This window comes from Vulpes vulpes, chromosome 10, assembly GCF_048418805.1.
Source record: "Vulpes vulpes isolate BD-2025 chromosome 10, VulVul3, whole genome shotgun sequence".
NCBI classification, from domain to species: domain Eukaryota; kingdom Metazoa; phylum Chordata; class Mammalia; order Carnivora; family Canidae; genus Vulpes; species Vulpes vulpes.
Window position 1 is genome coordinate 73926198 of NC_132789.1, and position 15885 is coordinate 73942082.

At 39.8% G+C, this 15885-nt stretch overlaps 1 protein-coding gene across 2 annotated transcripts in view; it reads left to right on the forward strand.

Annotated features, from left to right (window-relative positions):
• Nucleotides 1-15885, forward strand: part of CFAP54 (cilia and flagella associated protein 54) — a 302139-nt gene that overhangs the window by 62157 nt on the left and 224097 nt on the right. For both annotated transcript variants that reach the window (XM_072724628.1, XM_026013023.2), the window contains exons 18-19: nt 1268-1354; nt 1466-1587. In XM_072724628.1, the coding sequence (XP_072580729.1) occupies nt 1268-1354; nt 1466-1587 (209 nt within the window). The remainder of the gene's footprint in view (nt 1-1267; nt 1355-1465; nt 1588-15885) is intronic.

Here is a 15885-nt window from a genome sequence, read left to right on the forward strand (position 1 = left end):
GGTCTTCTTGATGTTTTTGTCTGCTTGTTGAACTATCACCCTAATACAGATTTTCATTTTTTCCTCCTTTCTTCACTCTTGCATGCTGCTGCCAGACTAACGTTGCCTAAATACCACTTGTTATTCTTTTTTTCTCCTTTATTTTTGAGAGAAGTGGAGGAGGGGTAGAGGGAGAGGGAGTGAATCCTGAGCATGCTCCATGCACAGTGCAGAGCCTGACATGGGGCTCCACTCATGAGATCATGACTTGAGGTGAACTCAAGAGTCAGGTGCTCAACCAGCTGAGCCACCCAGGTGTCCCTTTTGTCATTCTTATTCAAAACTTTACAATGGTTGCATGTTGATGGCAGTGGCATTAGATATGACTTATCTATGTTGGGCATCCTTATCTCTCACGATTATAATCATGAGAGCTATCGGTTAATTAGCAATTATAATACCCCAGGTACTGAGAGAATGATGCATTACTTTCTGCTTTGTGTTGCTGTCGCCATGTAGATAAATTCCCTTATCTTTCACCATTAAAGAAGACTTATATCCTTTAATGGTGTCTAGTGGCATCTTTTTATAAGTCAATGGCGTTAGCACAAATAATTCAACCTCAATAAAAGGGGTTTGTTGTAAGGTTACTCTAAGTACCTTCACATACCTCCAAGGACAGAAAAAATATTGCCAAGTCTCTTGGGGACTATACCCAGAAAATCAAGAATTAGTGTAACATTGTCCATCTTCCTGGGCCAGCATACTTTTACTCTCTTCTCCATCATCCTCTCTTTCCTGGGCCATTATGGTGGTTGTCCCAGCTATATACCAGGATCTCTCACTGCCCATAGTCAGCTGGCAATAATTTATGTGTTAGTTGAAATTCTTGAAAGAGGAGAGTGGAGGTCTTCAGGGGATGCTCTGAGTTCTTGTGGGGCCCATAAATGAAGCAGTTCTTAAAAGTTTATGAAAAGGGAAAGTGAACAAAAGCAGATTGGATCCTTTTGTAAGCTTTCAAGATGATTTTATTTAAGATGAGATAGAAAATCAAATGTTTTTATAATTTAAATATTTTTGATGTACTTAGGCATACTGTGGCAAATAAAAGATAATTTGTCAATAAAATTGCGTTATAGTAGATTTCTTTGAATTTTTATCTATTAATGAAAAAAAAGATGGCATATGAGAAGAAGCAGTAATTTTACAAATAGTTACCCTTTAATGTTTAGAAAATACTTCCTTTCTTGAATGTGAATCTAATTGTAATGGCAATCTCCTCCTTCAGTTTTGCAGACTCCAACTGATAGCAAACCTATGTCTACCAAAGGTCCAGAAAAGCTAAAACAACCTACAAGCAATGACTGTTTTACCGGTAATTAAAATTGGGATAAACTGTTTTTCCAAAAACTTTTTTTTTTCCAAAAACTTTTAAAGATAGTTTTTAATGTTTCCCTTTTGGTAAAATGTTTGTTTTCTATTTCAGAATTGAGTGTAATGAGTAAAATAAAGAAGAATAAGTTATCCAAAGCAATTTACTTGATGCAGAAAGCTCTTCTAATATTTGAGAAAGATGCAACCTCTACATTTTCACACAACTTTTTGGTGGTAACAACATGCCGTTCTTTTTTTTTTTGTTCTGATATACAACCTTTGTTAAATGAATGATTTAGTTCACTTTGCTAAAAGTAATGTGTTGTTCTTAACATTAGATTATGAACTTTCAGGTTCCCTATATTCAGTTCTCTCTTGGGGAAGTAGAACAGTTCTGAACAGGGAAACCAATCTATATTGCCAGTCCTGAACTCTCCTGAAATGAGAGATACTTTCTCTGTGTTCTCTCTCTGTAGAGGCAACTAACATTGGAAGCCAAATAAAATCAGAAGGATTAAAAATGAGAGAAACTACAGAGTTTAAGTGACACTATGCTAGCATAATGGATTCCTTACTAAGGAATTAAATTACTACAAGTCCATTGGCTCAGATGTCTTCTTTCAGTTGGATATTGCTAATTTATATCTTACTCTGGCCTAGAAATTGTTCTGTCTTCTTGCCAATTCATTGTGTGTTGATTTTAGGGTTTAAATTCTTGAAGGCAGTCACATTTCAAGCTAGAGGATTTTAAAAATGTCCCTGTGTATTACCCACAAAAATATGATGTATTTGCTGTGTAAATGGCACATGGTGAAGTAGAGAATAATGCTGCAAATAGTTTAGTTGATAAGAGAAAGAAAAAAGTGGATCAAAGCGAGAGGATACAGAGATTAAGAAGAATTTAAGAGAAAAAGTTTAGCATATTTATATAATGAGTATGAAGAGCCAGAAGAAAAGAGAGAAATTGAAAATATGAGAGGGGTTAATAATAGAGCAGAGTCCTATTAGAAGAGGGAAGGAGATGAGTTTGAAAACACAGATGAAGTGATTCGTCTTCAGTGGAGGGTAGGCTGCAGGGCAGACTCCTCATCCTCTGCTACAAAAGGGAAGGAGGAACAGACAGATGTGGATTTGATTAAGTCTACTGGTGTGGAGGCAGGAGTTGAGTTGATGTCAATCATCTGATAAAGTAGGAGGCAAGACTATGTGGCAGCAATGGGGAATGAGAGTGGATAGTCAGACTGAGATAGGAGAAGACGATTAGAAAGTGGTGAGGAATGGACAAGGAGCGGATGAAGGAGTTGACTCCCAAGGTAAAGTACTGGTTAGCAGAGAGTTCTAGCTGAAGTTGGAGACCATGAGTTTACATTGGGCCCCATCTGCACAGTTGTATGGCACTACCCTGGGGTACTATTTTTAGTAGCTGTGACAGCAGAGATTTGTACAGGGCTGGCCTTTTACACATGAAAGTAGGGGTTAAAAAAGTTCATGATAAAAATGGGTGCAGATTAAGTAGGGAGGGAAGTGATGCCTTCAAGGTGTTTGTTTGTTTATTTATTTAAATTATTTTGTATATTTTTTATTGGAGTTCAGTTTGCCAACATATAGTGTAACACCCAGTGTTCATCCCATCCAGTGCCCCCCTCAGTGCCCGTCACCCAGTCACCCCATCCCCCTGCCCACCTCCCCTTCCACTAACCCTTGTTCCTTTCCCAGAGATAGAAGTTTCTCATGTTCTGTTACCCTCTCTGATAGTTCCCACTCATTTTCTCTCCTTTCCCCTATAATCCCTTTCACTATTTTTTATATTCCCTGTTTGAGTGAAACCATATAATGATTGTCCTTCCCCCATTGACTTACTTCACTCAGCATAAAACCCTCCAGTTCTATCCACGTTGAAGCAAATGGTGGGTATTTGTCGTTTCTAATGGCTGAGTAATATTCCATTGTATACATAGACCACATCTTCTTTATCCATTCATCTTTCGATACACCGAAGCTCCTTCCACAGTTTGGCTATTGTGGACATTGCTGCTATAAACATCGGGGTGCAGGTGTCCTGGCATTTCACTGCACGTGTATCTTTGGGGTAAATTCCCAGCAGTACAATTGCTGGGTTGTAGGGTAGCTCTATTTTTAACTCTTTGAGGAACCTCCACACAGTTTTCCAGAGTGGCTGCACCAGTTCACATTCCCACCAACAGTGCAAGAGCGTTCCCCTTTCTTCGCATCCTCTCCAACATTTGTTATTTCCTGTCTTGTTAATTTTCACCATTCTCACTGGTGTGAGGTGGTATCTCATTGTGGTTTTGATTTGTATTTCCCTGATGGCCAGTGATGCGGAGCATTTCCTCCTGTGCTTGTTGGCTATGTGTATGTCTTCTTTGGTGAAATTTCTGTTCATGTCTTCTGCCCATTTCGTGATTGGATTGTTTGTTTCTTTGCTGTTGAGTTTAATAAGTTCTTTATAGATCTTAGATACTAGCCCTTTACCTGATATGTCATTTGTAAATAGCTTCTCCCATTCTGTACATTGTCTTTTAGTTTTGTTGACTGTTTCTTTTGCTGTGCAGAAGCTTTTTATCTTGATTTCAAGTCCCAATAGTTCATTTTTGCTTTTGTTTCCCTGGCCTTCATAGATGTATCAAGAAGTTGCTGTGGCTAAGTTCAAAAAGGGTATTGCCTGTGTTCTCCTCTAGGGTTTTGATGGATTCTTGTCTCACATTTAGATCTTTTATCCAGTTTGAGTTTATCTTTGTGTATGGTGTAAGAGAGTGGTCTAGTTTCATTCTTATTCATTGGCTGTCCAATTTTCCCAGCACCATTAATTGAAGAGACTGTCCTTTTTCCAGTGGATAGTCTTTCCTGCTTTGTCAAATATTAGTTGACCATAGACTTGAGGGCCCATTTCTGGCTTCTCTTTTCTGTTCCATTGATCTATGTGTCTGTTTTTGTGCCAGTACCACACTGTCTTGATGATCACAGTTTTGTAGTACAACTTGAAATCCAGCATTGTGATGCCCCAGCTCTGGTTTTCTTCTTCAATATTCCCATGGCTATTCGGGTCTTTTCTGATTCCATACAAATCTTAAGATGATTTGTTCCAACTCTCTGAAGAAAGTCCATGGTATTTTGATAGGGATTGCATTAATTGTGTAAATTGCCCTGGGTAGCATTGAAATTTTCACAATATTAATTTTTCCAATCCATGAGCATGAAATATTTATCCATCTCTATGTGTGTTCCTCAATTTCTTTCAGAAGTGTTCTGTAGTTTTTAGGGTATAGATCCTTTACCTCTTTGGTTAGGTTTATTCCTAGGTATTTTATGCTTTTGGGTGCAATTGTAAATGGGATTGACTCCTTAATTTCTCTTTCTTCAGTCTTATTGTTAGTGTATAGAAATGCCACTGATTTCTGGACATTGATTTTGTATTTTGCCACATTGCCGAATTGCTATATCGGTTCTAGCAGTCTTGAGGTGGAGGCTTTGGGGTTTTCTACATACAGTATCATGTCATCTGCGAAGAGGGAGAGTTTGACTTCTTCTTTGCCAATTTGGATGCCTTTTATTTCTTTTTGTTGTCTGATTGCTGAGGCTAGGACTTCCAGTACTATGTTGAATAGCAGTAGTGAGAGTGGGCATCCCTGTCACGTTCCTGATCTTAGGGGAAAGGCTCTCAGTGTTTCCCCATTGAGAATGATATTTGCTGTGGGCTTTTCGTAGATAGCTTTGAAGATGCTGAGGAATGTTCTGTCTGTCTCTACACTCTGAAGAGTTTTGATCAGGAATGGATGCTGTATTTTGTCAAATGCTTTCTCTGTATTGTTGAGAGGATCATATGGTTCTTGTTTTTTCTCTTGTTGATATCATCTATCATGTTGGTTGTTTTACGAGCATTGAACCAACCTTGCATCCCAGGGATAAATCCCACTTGGTCATGGTGAATAGTCTTCTTCAGGTATTGTTAGATCCTATTGGCTAGTACCTTGTTTAGAATTTTTGCATCTTTGTTCATCAGGGAGATTGGTCTATAATTCTCCTTTTTGGTGGGGTCTTTGTTTGGTTTTGGAATTAAGGTGATGCTGGCCTCATAAAATGAGTTTGGAAGTATTCCATCCCTTTCTGTCTTTTGGAACAGCTTTAGTAGAATAGGTATTGTTTCTTCTTTAAAGGTTTGATAGAATTCCCCTGGGAAGCCATCTGGCCCTGGGCTTTTGTGTCTTGGGAGGTTTTTGATGACTGCTTCAATTTCCTCCCTGGTTATTGGCCTGTTCAGGTTTTCTATTTCTTCCTGTTCCAGTTGTGGTAACTTGTGGTTTTCCAGAAATGGGTCTATTTCTTCTAGATTGCCTAATTTATTGGCATATAGCTGCTTATAATACATTTTTAAAATCGTTTGTATTTCCTTGGTATTGGTTGTGATCTCTCCTCTTTCATTCATCATTTTATTAATTTGAGTCTTTTTTTTCTTTTTAATAAGGCTGGCTAATGGTTTATCTATTTTTTTAATTCTTTCAAAGAACCAACTCCTGTTTTTTTGATCTGTTCTACAGTTCTTCTGGTCTCTGTTCCATTGAGTTCTGCTTGAATCTTCATTAACTCTCTTTTTTTGCTTGGTGTAGTTTTGTTTTATTTAGTGTTTTTCTCCAGTTCCTTTAGGTGTGAGGTTAGCTTGTGTATTTGAGTTTTTTCCAATTTTTTTGAGGGATGCTTGTATTGCGATGTATTTCCCTCTTTGGACTGCTTTTGGTGTATCCCAAAGATTTTGAATGCTTGTATCTTCATTTTCATTAGTTCCATGAATACTTTTGATTCTTCTCTAATCTCCTGGTTAACCCAGTCATCTTTTAGCAGGATGCTCTTTACCCTCCACGTGTTTGAGTTTCTTCCAAATTTCTTCTTGTGATTGAATTCTAGTTTCAAAGCATTGTGGTCCAAAAATATGCAGGCGACAATCCCAATCTTTTGGTATCAGTTGAGACCTGATTTGTGACCCAGTATGTGGTCTGTTCTGGAGAAGTTCCATGTGCACTTGAGACGAATGTGTATTCAGTTGCATTCAGAGAGAAAGTTCTATATATATCTGTGAAATCCATCTGAACCAGTGTATCATTTAAAGCTCTTGTTTCTTTGGTGATGTTGTGCTTAGAATATCTGTCATTTGCAGAAAGTGCCGTGTTGAAGTCTCCTACTATGACTGTATAATAATATGTATGTCTTTGTTATTAATTGATTGATATACTTGGCAGCTCCCACACTAGGGGCATAAATATTCATGATTGTTAGGTCTTGTTGGATACACCCTTTAAGTATGATATAGTGTCCCTCTTCATGTCTTACTACAGTTTTTGGGATAAACTTTAATTTATCTTATATGAGGATTGCTACCCCAGCTTTCTTTTGAGGACCATTTGAATGGTAAATGATTCTCCAACGGTTCATTTTCAGGCTGGAGGTGTCCTTAGGTCTAAAATGAGACTCTTGTAGACAGCAAATAGATAGGTCTTGCTTTTTTATCCAGTCTGAAACCCTATGTCTTTTGATGGGATCATTTAGCCTATTTATGTTCAGAGTTACTATTGAAAGATAAGAATTTTTGTCATCGTAATACGTATTCAGCCCTTGTTTTTGTGGACTACTTCTTTGGGCTTCCTCTTTCTTTCCAGGGTCCCCCTTAATATTTCTTGCAGAGCTGGTTTGGTGGTCACATATTCTTTCAGTTACTACCTATCTTGGAAGCTCTTTATCTCTCCTTCTACTCTGAATGAGAGCCTTGCTGGATAAAGTATTCTTGGCTGCATGTTCTTCTCATTTAGGACCCCGAATATATCCTGCCAGCCCTTTCTGGCCTGCCAGGTCTCTGTGGAGACGTCTGCTGTTAATCTAATATTTCTCTCCATATAAGTTAGGGATCTCTTGTCTCTTGCTGCTTTAAGGATTTTCTCTTTATCTTTGGAATTTGCAAGTTTCACTATTAAATGTAGAGGTATTGAATGGTTTTTATTGATTTTGGTGGGGGGAACCTCTCTATCTCCTAGATCTGAATGCCTATTTTCCTCCCCAAATTAGGGAAGTTCTCAGCTATGATTTGTTCAAATATGCTTTCTGTCTCTCTGCCCCTCTTGGTGCTCCCTGGAACCCCAATTATATGTAGATTTTTCCTTCTGAGGCTATCATTTATTTCCCTTAACCTTTCTTCATGGTCTTTTAATTGTTTTTCTCTCTTTTTTTTTTTCTCAGCTTCCTTCCTTGCCATCAGCTTGTCTTCTGTGTTGCACACCCTTTCTTCTACCTCATTAACCCTCGTCGTTAGGACCTCCAGTTTGGATTGCATATCATTTAATTTATTTTTAATTTTGGCCTGATTAGATCTAAATTCTGCAGTCATGAAGTCTCTTGATTCCTTTATGCTTTTTTCCAGAGCCACCAGTAGCTTTATAATTGTGCTTCTGAATTGGCTTTCTGAAATCGAATTGTAATCCAAATCCTGTACCTCTGTGGCAGAGAGTACTGTTTCTGATTCTTTCTTTTGTGATGAGTTCTTCCTTCTAGTCATTTTGCTCTGTGCAGAGTGGCTGTATGAGTGGGCTGAATCAAGAATATCAACGACGACCTAAGTAAATTTCACTCTAGATGATTCTGACAAGGTCAGAGACCAGAAATTGAAAACAAAAATCAGAACAAAATAAAACAAAAGGACCACTAAAGTGAAAAACAAATTTTAAAAGCAAAGCAGTAAAAAATAAAAGGCCAAGAATCCCAAAGAAGAAGAGAAAAAAAAAAGAAAAGAGAATAAAAGATAAAAAAGCAAAAGTAAAGAGAAGAAAAAAAGGGAGGGAAGAAAAAAAGGGGGGTATTGGGAGATGGTGGTGATGAAGTTGTAGTGGAGGGAGAATGTAGTCTACCTGAGGGGTCCTAGAGGGTGATCCTGTTGGTTCTGAGTATATTGAGTTCTGTATATTAGAAGATACTCAGTCCCAAATTTATATAAACCAGAAATGCTTGTAGAAAGCCCCAACATTGACCACCAAAACATAAATGAGATAAAAGAGGGGGGTAGAATGGGAATGAGGAATCTCACAGAATGAACCAGCACAGTATACCACTTGGTTCTGGGTGCATGCTGGTCATGTTTTAGAATATATTACCTTATGCCATTGTAGAACAAAATAAGGAAGAGAAAACAAACAACACAGAACAAGAAAACATATCTTGTATATCTCCCAAAATTAAGTTGAGTATGTTGAAGGGAATCTAGAAGTGGAAAATATCCAGGTCCTGTAATTGTAGAAATATGAAAGTCAAAAAGGGAGAATCTTAAAAATGAAGAGGTGGTAAAATATGTAGTTAAGGTGGGGAAAGAGAAAAAAAAATTGGAAATTTGTAGTCTGATATAAAAGTGAGTTGTATTGGAAAAAGGAAGAAAAAAAATAGGAGGGGTATCCTCTAGTTCTATATACTGTAAAGCCGTCGACTTCCCCTGGAGCTTTCCAGCATTGCTTGGTCAAGAACTTGCTCTTCCCCTGTCCTTCCAGCTGGTCTTCTGGGGGAGGGGCCTGCTGTGCTGACTCTCAGGTGTGTGCACCTGGGGGAGCTGCCCCGCCCCCTGCCGGTGCTGGGCTCAGGGGGAGATGTTGACCCTGTGAGGCCTCTGTTCCCTGGCGGCCCCACCTCTCCCAGGCACAGGGTGACACCAGGAGGAACACCACCACTGGGGGCGGCCAGCCTTCCAGCCCTGGAGTCAGCTCCTGCAATAACTACCGCAGCTCCCAGTCCGTACTGGCCTAGGTGCTCCCAGGGCGGTGGGGGCGCTGACCTGCATAGCTCGGGGGCCGGGCGGCAGGAGCGTCCCCGCTGTCCGGTGCCCTCCCGGCCTCCGCCTGTCCCGGGGGAGCGCAGGATCCTGGGCTGTGTCCACTCGGTGCCCTGGGATCCGGGGCTGCGCAGCCCCCTCCACGCGGAGCCGCCGCCTGACTGACCGGCTCCTCCCGAGGCCCCGCTGGGTGCGAGCTCCAGCCCTTTACCGATATAGGCCGCGGTGTGCGGCGCACTCTCCCCCGGCGCACTTCTGTTAGGGACTCCGGGAGCCTGGAGGCCCCACTGCCCCTCCTGCCATCCTGCTAAGCGCCTTTCCCTCCGGGAAGAATCCAGTGCGGATTTCTAAAGTTCCCGCTTCTCTGGGGCTGGGCTTTCCTGTCCTGGACGCTCTCACTGCCCCCCATAGCCCGGCTCCTCGCAGGCCCCTCCCCCACTTGATTCTTTTTCATTTTATTTTTTTCCGCTTTCCTACATTGTTAGAAGCGAAATCCCTTCTCTCCGTAGTGTTCCGGCTGTTCTCTCTTTAAATCTCAGGTTGAATTAGTAGGTTTTCAGGATGATTTGAAAGTTATCCAGGTGAGTTGGTGGGGCGGGGTGAGGTGAGGGCCCTACTCCTCCGCCAGCCTGCCCCGCCTTTCCGCCTTCAAGGTATTTAAAGACTTTGTGAGTATGGAGATGTCAAGAGACTGGACATCTCTGTGTGATCAGGGGCCAATCATAGTGTGAGAGATCTGGGATAATAGGTGTTTGAGGTCAGAAAGTAGGATATTGGAATTTAAGATTTCTGATATGTAGCACTTTCTGATTATCTGTCCATGACTTCGTTCCTCCAACAAATGTTTTGAGTACTTAGGATCCCTTCAGCAAATACCTATTGCACATTGACTATGTGCTTGGTATTTTGCTGGGTAGAGGGGATAAAAACAAGCAAACAAAAATCCGTTATTGACTCAGCAAATATTGATGGATTGCCTTCTCTTGATATTGATCCCTCCTTAAAAATAAATCCAGTTTGTGGAAATATCGACAAATAAGTAGGTAATTATGAGTCACTGTCATAGATACTTTAACTGCAAAAATGCCGGGAGAATTCAGCAGAAGAGTATCTAACCCAGCAGTGGATAATGTGTAAGGAGACGTTCAGAAAGGGAATCATCAAGTTGAATACTAATAAACAGGCAGGAGTGGCAAGAGAAAGAGGAAGACAAATAGTGAAAAGGACTTTATAGGAAGAGAAAACAACATGTCTTCTGAACCTAGAAGGTTCGTAGACTTCTTGTGGTCCTATAGATCACTTGGTGTCGTAGAGGCACAGATGCAATGGCAAAGGGGAGAGATGAGGCTCTTGGGAGAAGAGGGTAAGCAGTGAGACCAGAGAGGAAGTCTGAGGATTTTGGGTGGACAGATGCTGTTAATGTTCAAGGTTGGGAAGTCTGTCCTGGCAGAATTAGGAAAGAGCCTTTTTATTATGGAATTTCCAGCATTTGAATGAAGGAGTTTGATGATGGTGTTGGACAGTCTTAGCTGACAAGACCAAGCGGTGCCTGACCTTTGTTGGAAGATTTTGTGGTGTGTTCAGATCCATCCAACAGATGCTCAACAGATGCTTCTGTGGCCACTTGCTACTGTCTAGTGCTTGGAGGATGCTAACACTTCAGTCCTATTTCTATGTCAAATAAAACATATTTCTTTTAGAACTATTTCTCTCAGGAGTAATCTTGTGGCCTCTGGGAGCCTGGAGAGAATAAAACCCCTGGGATTTTCCTTTTTGTTTTATTATGACTCAGTCTGGTCCTTATACTGTTGTAACTGTTGTAATATGCTCGTTCCCTGTTAGGCTTTTGTCTTCCTACCTCTGACTCTGGGGAACGCACTGGAGATGTAAGAAGCCTCAAGTTTTTACCTTTTTCTCCTTGAGTATCTTTTCCTTCTATTTCTTTTTTTTTTTTAAGATTTTATTTATTTATTCATGAGAGACACACACACACACACACAGAGGCAGAGACACAGGCAGAAGGAGAAGCAGGCTCCATGCAGGGAGCCCGATGTGGGATTTGATCCTGGGACTCTAGAATCACGCCCTGGGCTGAAGGCAGGTGCCCAACCACTGAGCCACCCAGGGATCCCCCTTTTCCTTCTATTTCTTAAGTAAAACTATTTTAACTTAAGAGAAATTATAAATATAATGTCCTCTTAGGATAGACTCATGAGATGCATTTAGAGGCTCTATTTTTTATAACGGGTCCTCCACAAGGATTTTCATCCACTAGGAACATGTTGAATATTTATTTAGAAGTCCTGAAATCTTCTATAGCCACCTCTGCTCCTCCGTGGTAGTTTTTTAACCAAGTGTTAAGGTGTAATGATCAGTCTTTAGGGCACTCTCGTAAACAATGATGTTATGGCTCAAATAATTGCCAAACTTTGTTTCCTTAAAGAAGACAAATAAATTTCTTTCCCTTGGCAATCATTTTCTACTGGGGTATATTACAGAATGTTTTACATTATCATGATCTTGTAATAAAACTATCCCCAAATCAGTAACCGATGCATCACCTGATGCCATAAAAAGGTTTAAAAAAAGCCTGGGTCTTTTCAGAACTCTTAAATAATTCATACCTTGTTTTAGTTTTTCAAAAGTTTCCTGACCTTGTCGAGCTGTATAATCTCATCAGGTGTCCATTTTATTCCTAATCAGTTAAAAGTGGACCAAGTTGTTGCCAGGACTGAGGTTACAAAACTTTGATAATAGCTTGTTAGCTTTCTAAATGAAATGTAGTCTTTTTTTTTTAATGGGGATCCCCCCCCCCCCCATTTTCCTGTCTTGGTTATTGGACTTTTGGAAGTCCATGTTGGCTTTTTACACAATATACCACAGATTCACTTTCGTGTATTGCCCTTGGAACTAGTCTCAGCTGTCCCTGATCTGCTTCGGATCAAATAGAGCACTGGTTGTGTGGTTTATGGTCATCATTCTCAGTCCACTTCAGAGCTGGCCAGCCAGACTTTGTCTCTCTGCAGATGGGGTTTCTTATTGGGAAGAGGCAGGAATATTCCTCAATCCAAGGTAAGTGTTATAAGGCCAGGGTTATAGACTGTTTTTTTTCTTTCCAGCACTGTTTCCTCTTCCAAATACCACCTTTTGAGGTGTTCCTTCTTCCCTTTTAGATGTAGTCAGGTGGGACTTTTCAGGGGCTTTCTTTGCTAGCTAGTCAAAGGACTAGTGATAGGACTGAGGCCAACGGGGGACTCCTTCCTTGGAATTGAATCTTGAGTAGAAGGACAAAAAGACTAAAGCTAGTTGACATTCATTCTTTCCAGTGCCTGTGTCCTGATCAGACTATTATGGTTGTGTTCTGTAGCCCTCCAACCTCTTTGGGCCTGCTGTGGTCCTGGCCTGGTTTTCATGTTGCTCCTGTCACAAAAAACCCCAGCTGATGCATTTCTCCTAATTCTATTTCTTGGAACCCAAACAAATTGGTAGTTGAGATGACTTTAGCAGTTCCAAAATATGGTTATATTGCTTCAACTCTAAGCAAAAGAGCATTATGAATTAGCAGATTATTTTTTGTAATCGACACAATTTAATTTTATGGCCCTGCTTTGGAACCAGAACTAATGAAGAAGTCCAGACACTTGAAGTTCTAATCACTCCTGGCTTTACTGTTTCCCAAATTTACACCTTCATGTCTCCTAAAAACCACTCATTAACTGGGTTAGCAGTAATTGGATTACTAAGTATAATTATTTTTTCTATATTATAGCATTTTAGTCAAATCAATTGTTTCCTTTTGGGGGAAGAATATATGTGAATCAAATTTTTTCAGAGCTCTTATCAGCATTTTTTAATTGTTCCATGCTGAAGTCTTCATCATAAAGAGTGAAACCCTTTCTGATTCTGATGCTCTTCCGTGATTGAGGTCATGTTTTGACCTTTTAAAGTACTGACAAGATTTTAGCTAATTTCCATTCTTAGGAGACCATCCAGCTTGCCTTTCCATGCTTCTTTTAAATTTAGCTTTGTATTAATAAGACAAAACACATAGTGGTTAGGAAGATACAGTTTTGGATTAGAGTTTTGGTTTTGCCACTGAATAGCTGTGTGACCAAGGTCAAGTTACTTATGCTCTCTTAAGTTTTAATTTCTTCATATGTAAAACAGAGGTTCCTGGGAAAATACAAGGAAATGATGCATATAAAATGCTTAGCATTTGGCACAGAATAAGCAGCCAATAAATATAAGCCATTATTATTACTACTACTACTACTATATCGTCCACTCTAAGCATTCTGGAACATTCTGTTTTTTCCTATCAGAACTACTTTTCATCTCCTGAAATGTACATAATAGTGCTGAGAATCCAGAATGTACCTCGGGAGGTCTACTAGGCAAGTAGTAAATATGGCACTTTATCATTATAGTCATATAACAGTTTTTTATGGATAGTTGCTAATCATGACTTTGAAAATTGCATTATTTCTTTCCCTAAGTGTTTTGCTGCACTATGGATATTAAGCTCTTGGCAAATGTATTGAATGTCAATCTGTACTCGTAACACTGAGTAACTTCTAAAAAGAGGTTGATTTGTTTCTGTAATGGAAACTGGAGGCAGAGAGGTTTACATTCAGACAACAGTACTTTGGACTTCAGTATTAATGTTTTCTGGCAATAAAACAATATGTTTTGGTGGACACATTAGGCAACATGTTGGACATGTTATAGGTGACAGTGATATCCATATTGATAACACTTTTTCCTTTTTTTAAAGGTTTTATTTATTTGTTTATTTATTTATCAAACAGAACATTTTAAACATACTGTCTTAAAATGCATTATATATCATCTTCATCTGGCATAATTTCATGTCTTTCATTCAAAACACATTAATTGAACCTAAAGAGATAAAGTACTGTCCTTACCACCAAGACACTCATTGTTTAGAAGGTGGGGACAGCCACACGCACGGATCATTTTGTGTAATACCTGCTAAAATAAAGAATGGAAAATGAGGAGAATAAGTACTTCAGTGTGTGGGACTTCTCTGGGGAGGATTCAGAGATGATGCTTGAGTGAGTCTTGAAGCATAGAAAAGGATGTAAAACCCTCCAGGAAGAGGAAGTTGCATTGAAAAAGCTCTAAGGCATGACAAGCATAGCTTCTCAGGGAATGAATGACTTTTTAATTTTTTTTTTAATGGTTTGGAGGTTAGGTTGGATAGGAGGTAGCTATGGGAGAACAAAAGAGTAGAGAGGGAGATAAGGCTAGAAAGCAAAATCGTGATCAGAATATACAGGAGGAATTTGCACTGTAACAAGTGTGGGAGGAGTCATCAAAGGGCTTGGGAGTTGAGGAGACTAGAGACTAGTGACTGAGAGAAAAGGGTAGGAGGCTGATAAAATTATCTCAATCAGTGGTTCCCAGTCCCTACTGTACTTCAAAATTACCCTCGACATTCCCTAATAATACAGATGCTTTAGCCCCACCATGGAGATTTTTATTAAGTAGGTTCATAGTGGGGATGGATTATTTTAATATTTAAACAAGCTCCATCGATGATACTGATCAACAGCCAGGTTTGAGAAATATCTGTGTGATAGCCCATGGCAGAAAGCAGGAAGTTTAAAAAAAAATCTCATTTGGGTTTATGGATATGCAGAGAGAAGCTGCTAGAGTCAAGTCAGAAAATGCTAGTGTCTGACTGGTTCACTGGAGCATGAACTGCTGAGGCAAATTTTTGGAATAAGTGAAGAAAGCCCAGGGCAGTTGGCTAGTCCGTGAGAGGGGGTCAGAGGCAGTCTGTTAATATCAGGGCCAGCAAACCCATGCTGCTGGTGCATTTTATAGGCTGCATGCATAATCCAGAGGAGGGAAACTTTCAAAGCGTAGGTCCTTCCCTGTTGTGTAATTTTTCCTTAGGCTGATTTCACCTGTTCCTATGCAGCCTAAAATATCTTGGTCTCCACAGTCTGTGTCATAAATGAAAGCATATTAACATTTAATGTTCAAAATATTATAGCTTTCATCTTCCTTCTGTTCAAGTAGGAATTTCTTAAATTTTCAATAGTTATCTGGGGAATCTACTTACCTTTTCTGCTAAGGCTTCTTCCTCATTTCAATTCTGTCTTCTTATCAAGCTCCTACCTGTTGTTGCCTTTTAAGGGAACCTGCTCTATGGGCACATCTGTCCTCTCAGGGAGCCAGAGCTGGTCTGTCATCTACGGTAGAGGGTGGAAAGGTGAATGAGCCTTGGCCTAGCCCTGTGCTTGTGTCCTCTGGCCTAAACTGGCATGGCTGATGCCATGACTCATAGTGTTTTGTGACACAGTGCCTTCCACATCTTTCTTTCCACCCATTTTCTCCATTTTTCCTCAGTTTGCTTGAATGAGTGAAAAATGGAGATGGTAAAGGATAACAGATGCCATCCTCTGCTCCTTGACTCAGTCATTCATTCAATGATTCAAGTTATACTGAGTACTGTGTATCTGTAAATTAGCTTTTGAGTCTAAACAGCTGGGGTCTTTGGCATGTGGGCCTTAGAAATATGGTTATCATATAATACATTTCTTCTCACATGAAGGACTGATTGTTCTATGCACATGGCTAAGATTTTTGAACTATAAATACCAAAAGAAAATTTCAAGGTCTCCTGTCACAGAACAAGCAGAATTTAAAAATTCGTTTATTATTATAGATAAATTTTAATCACAACT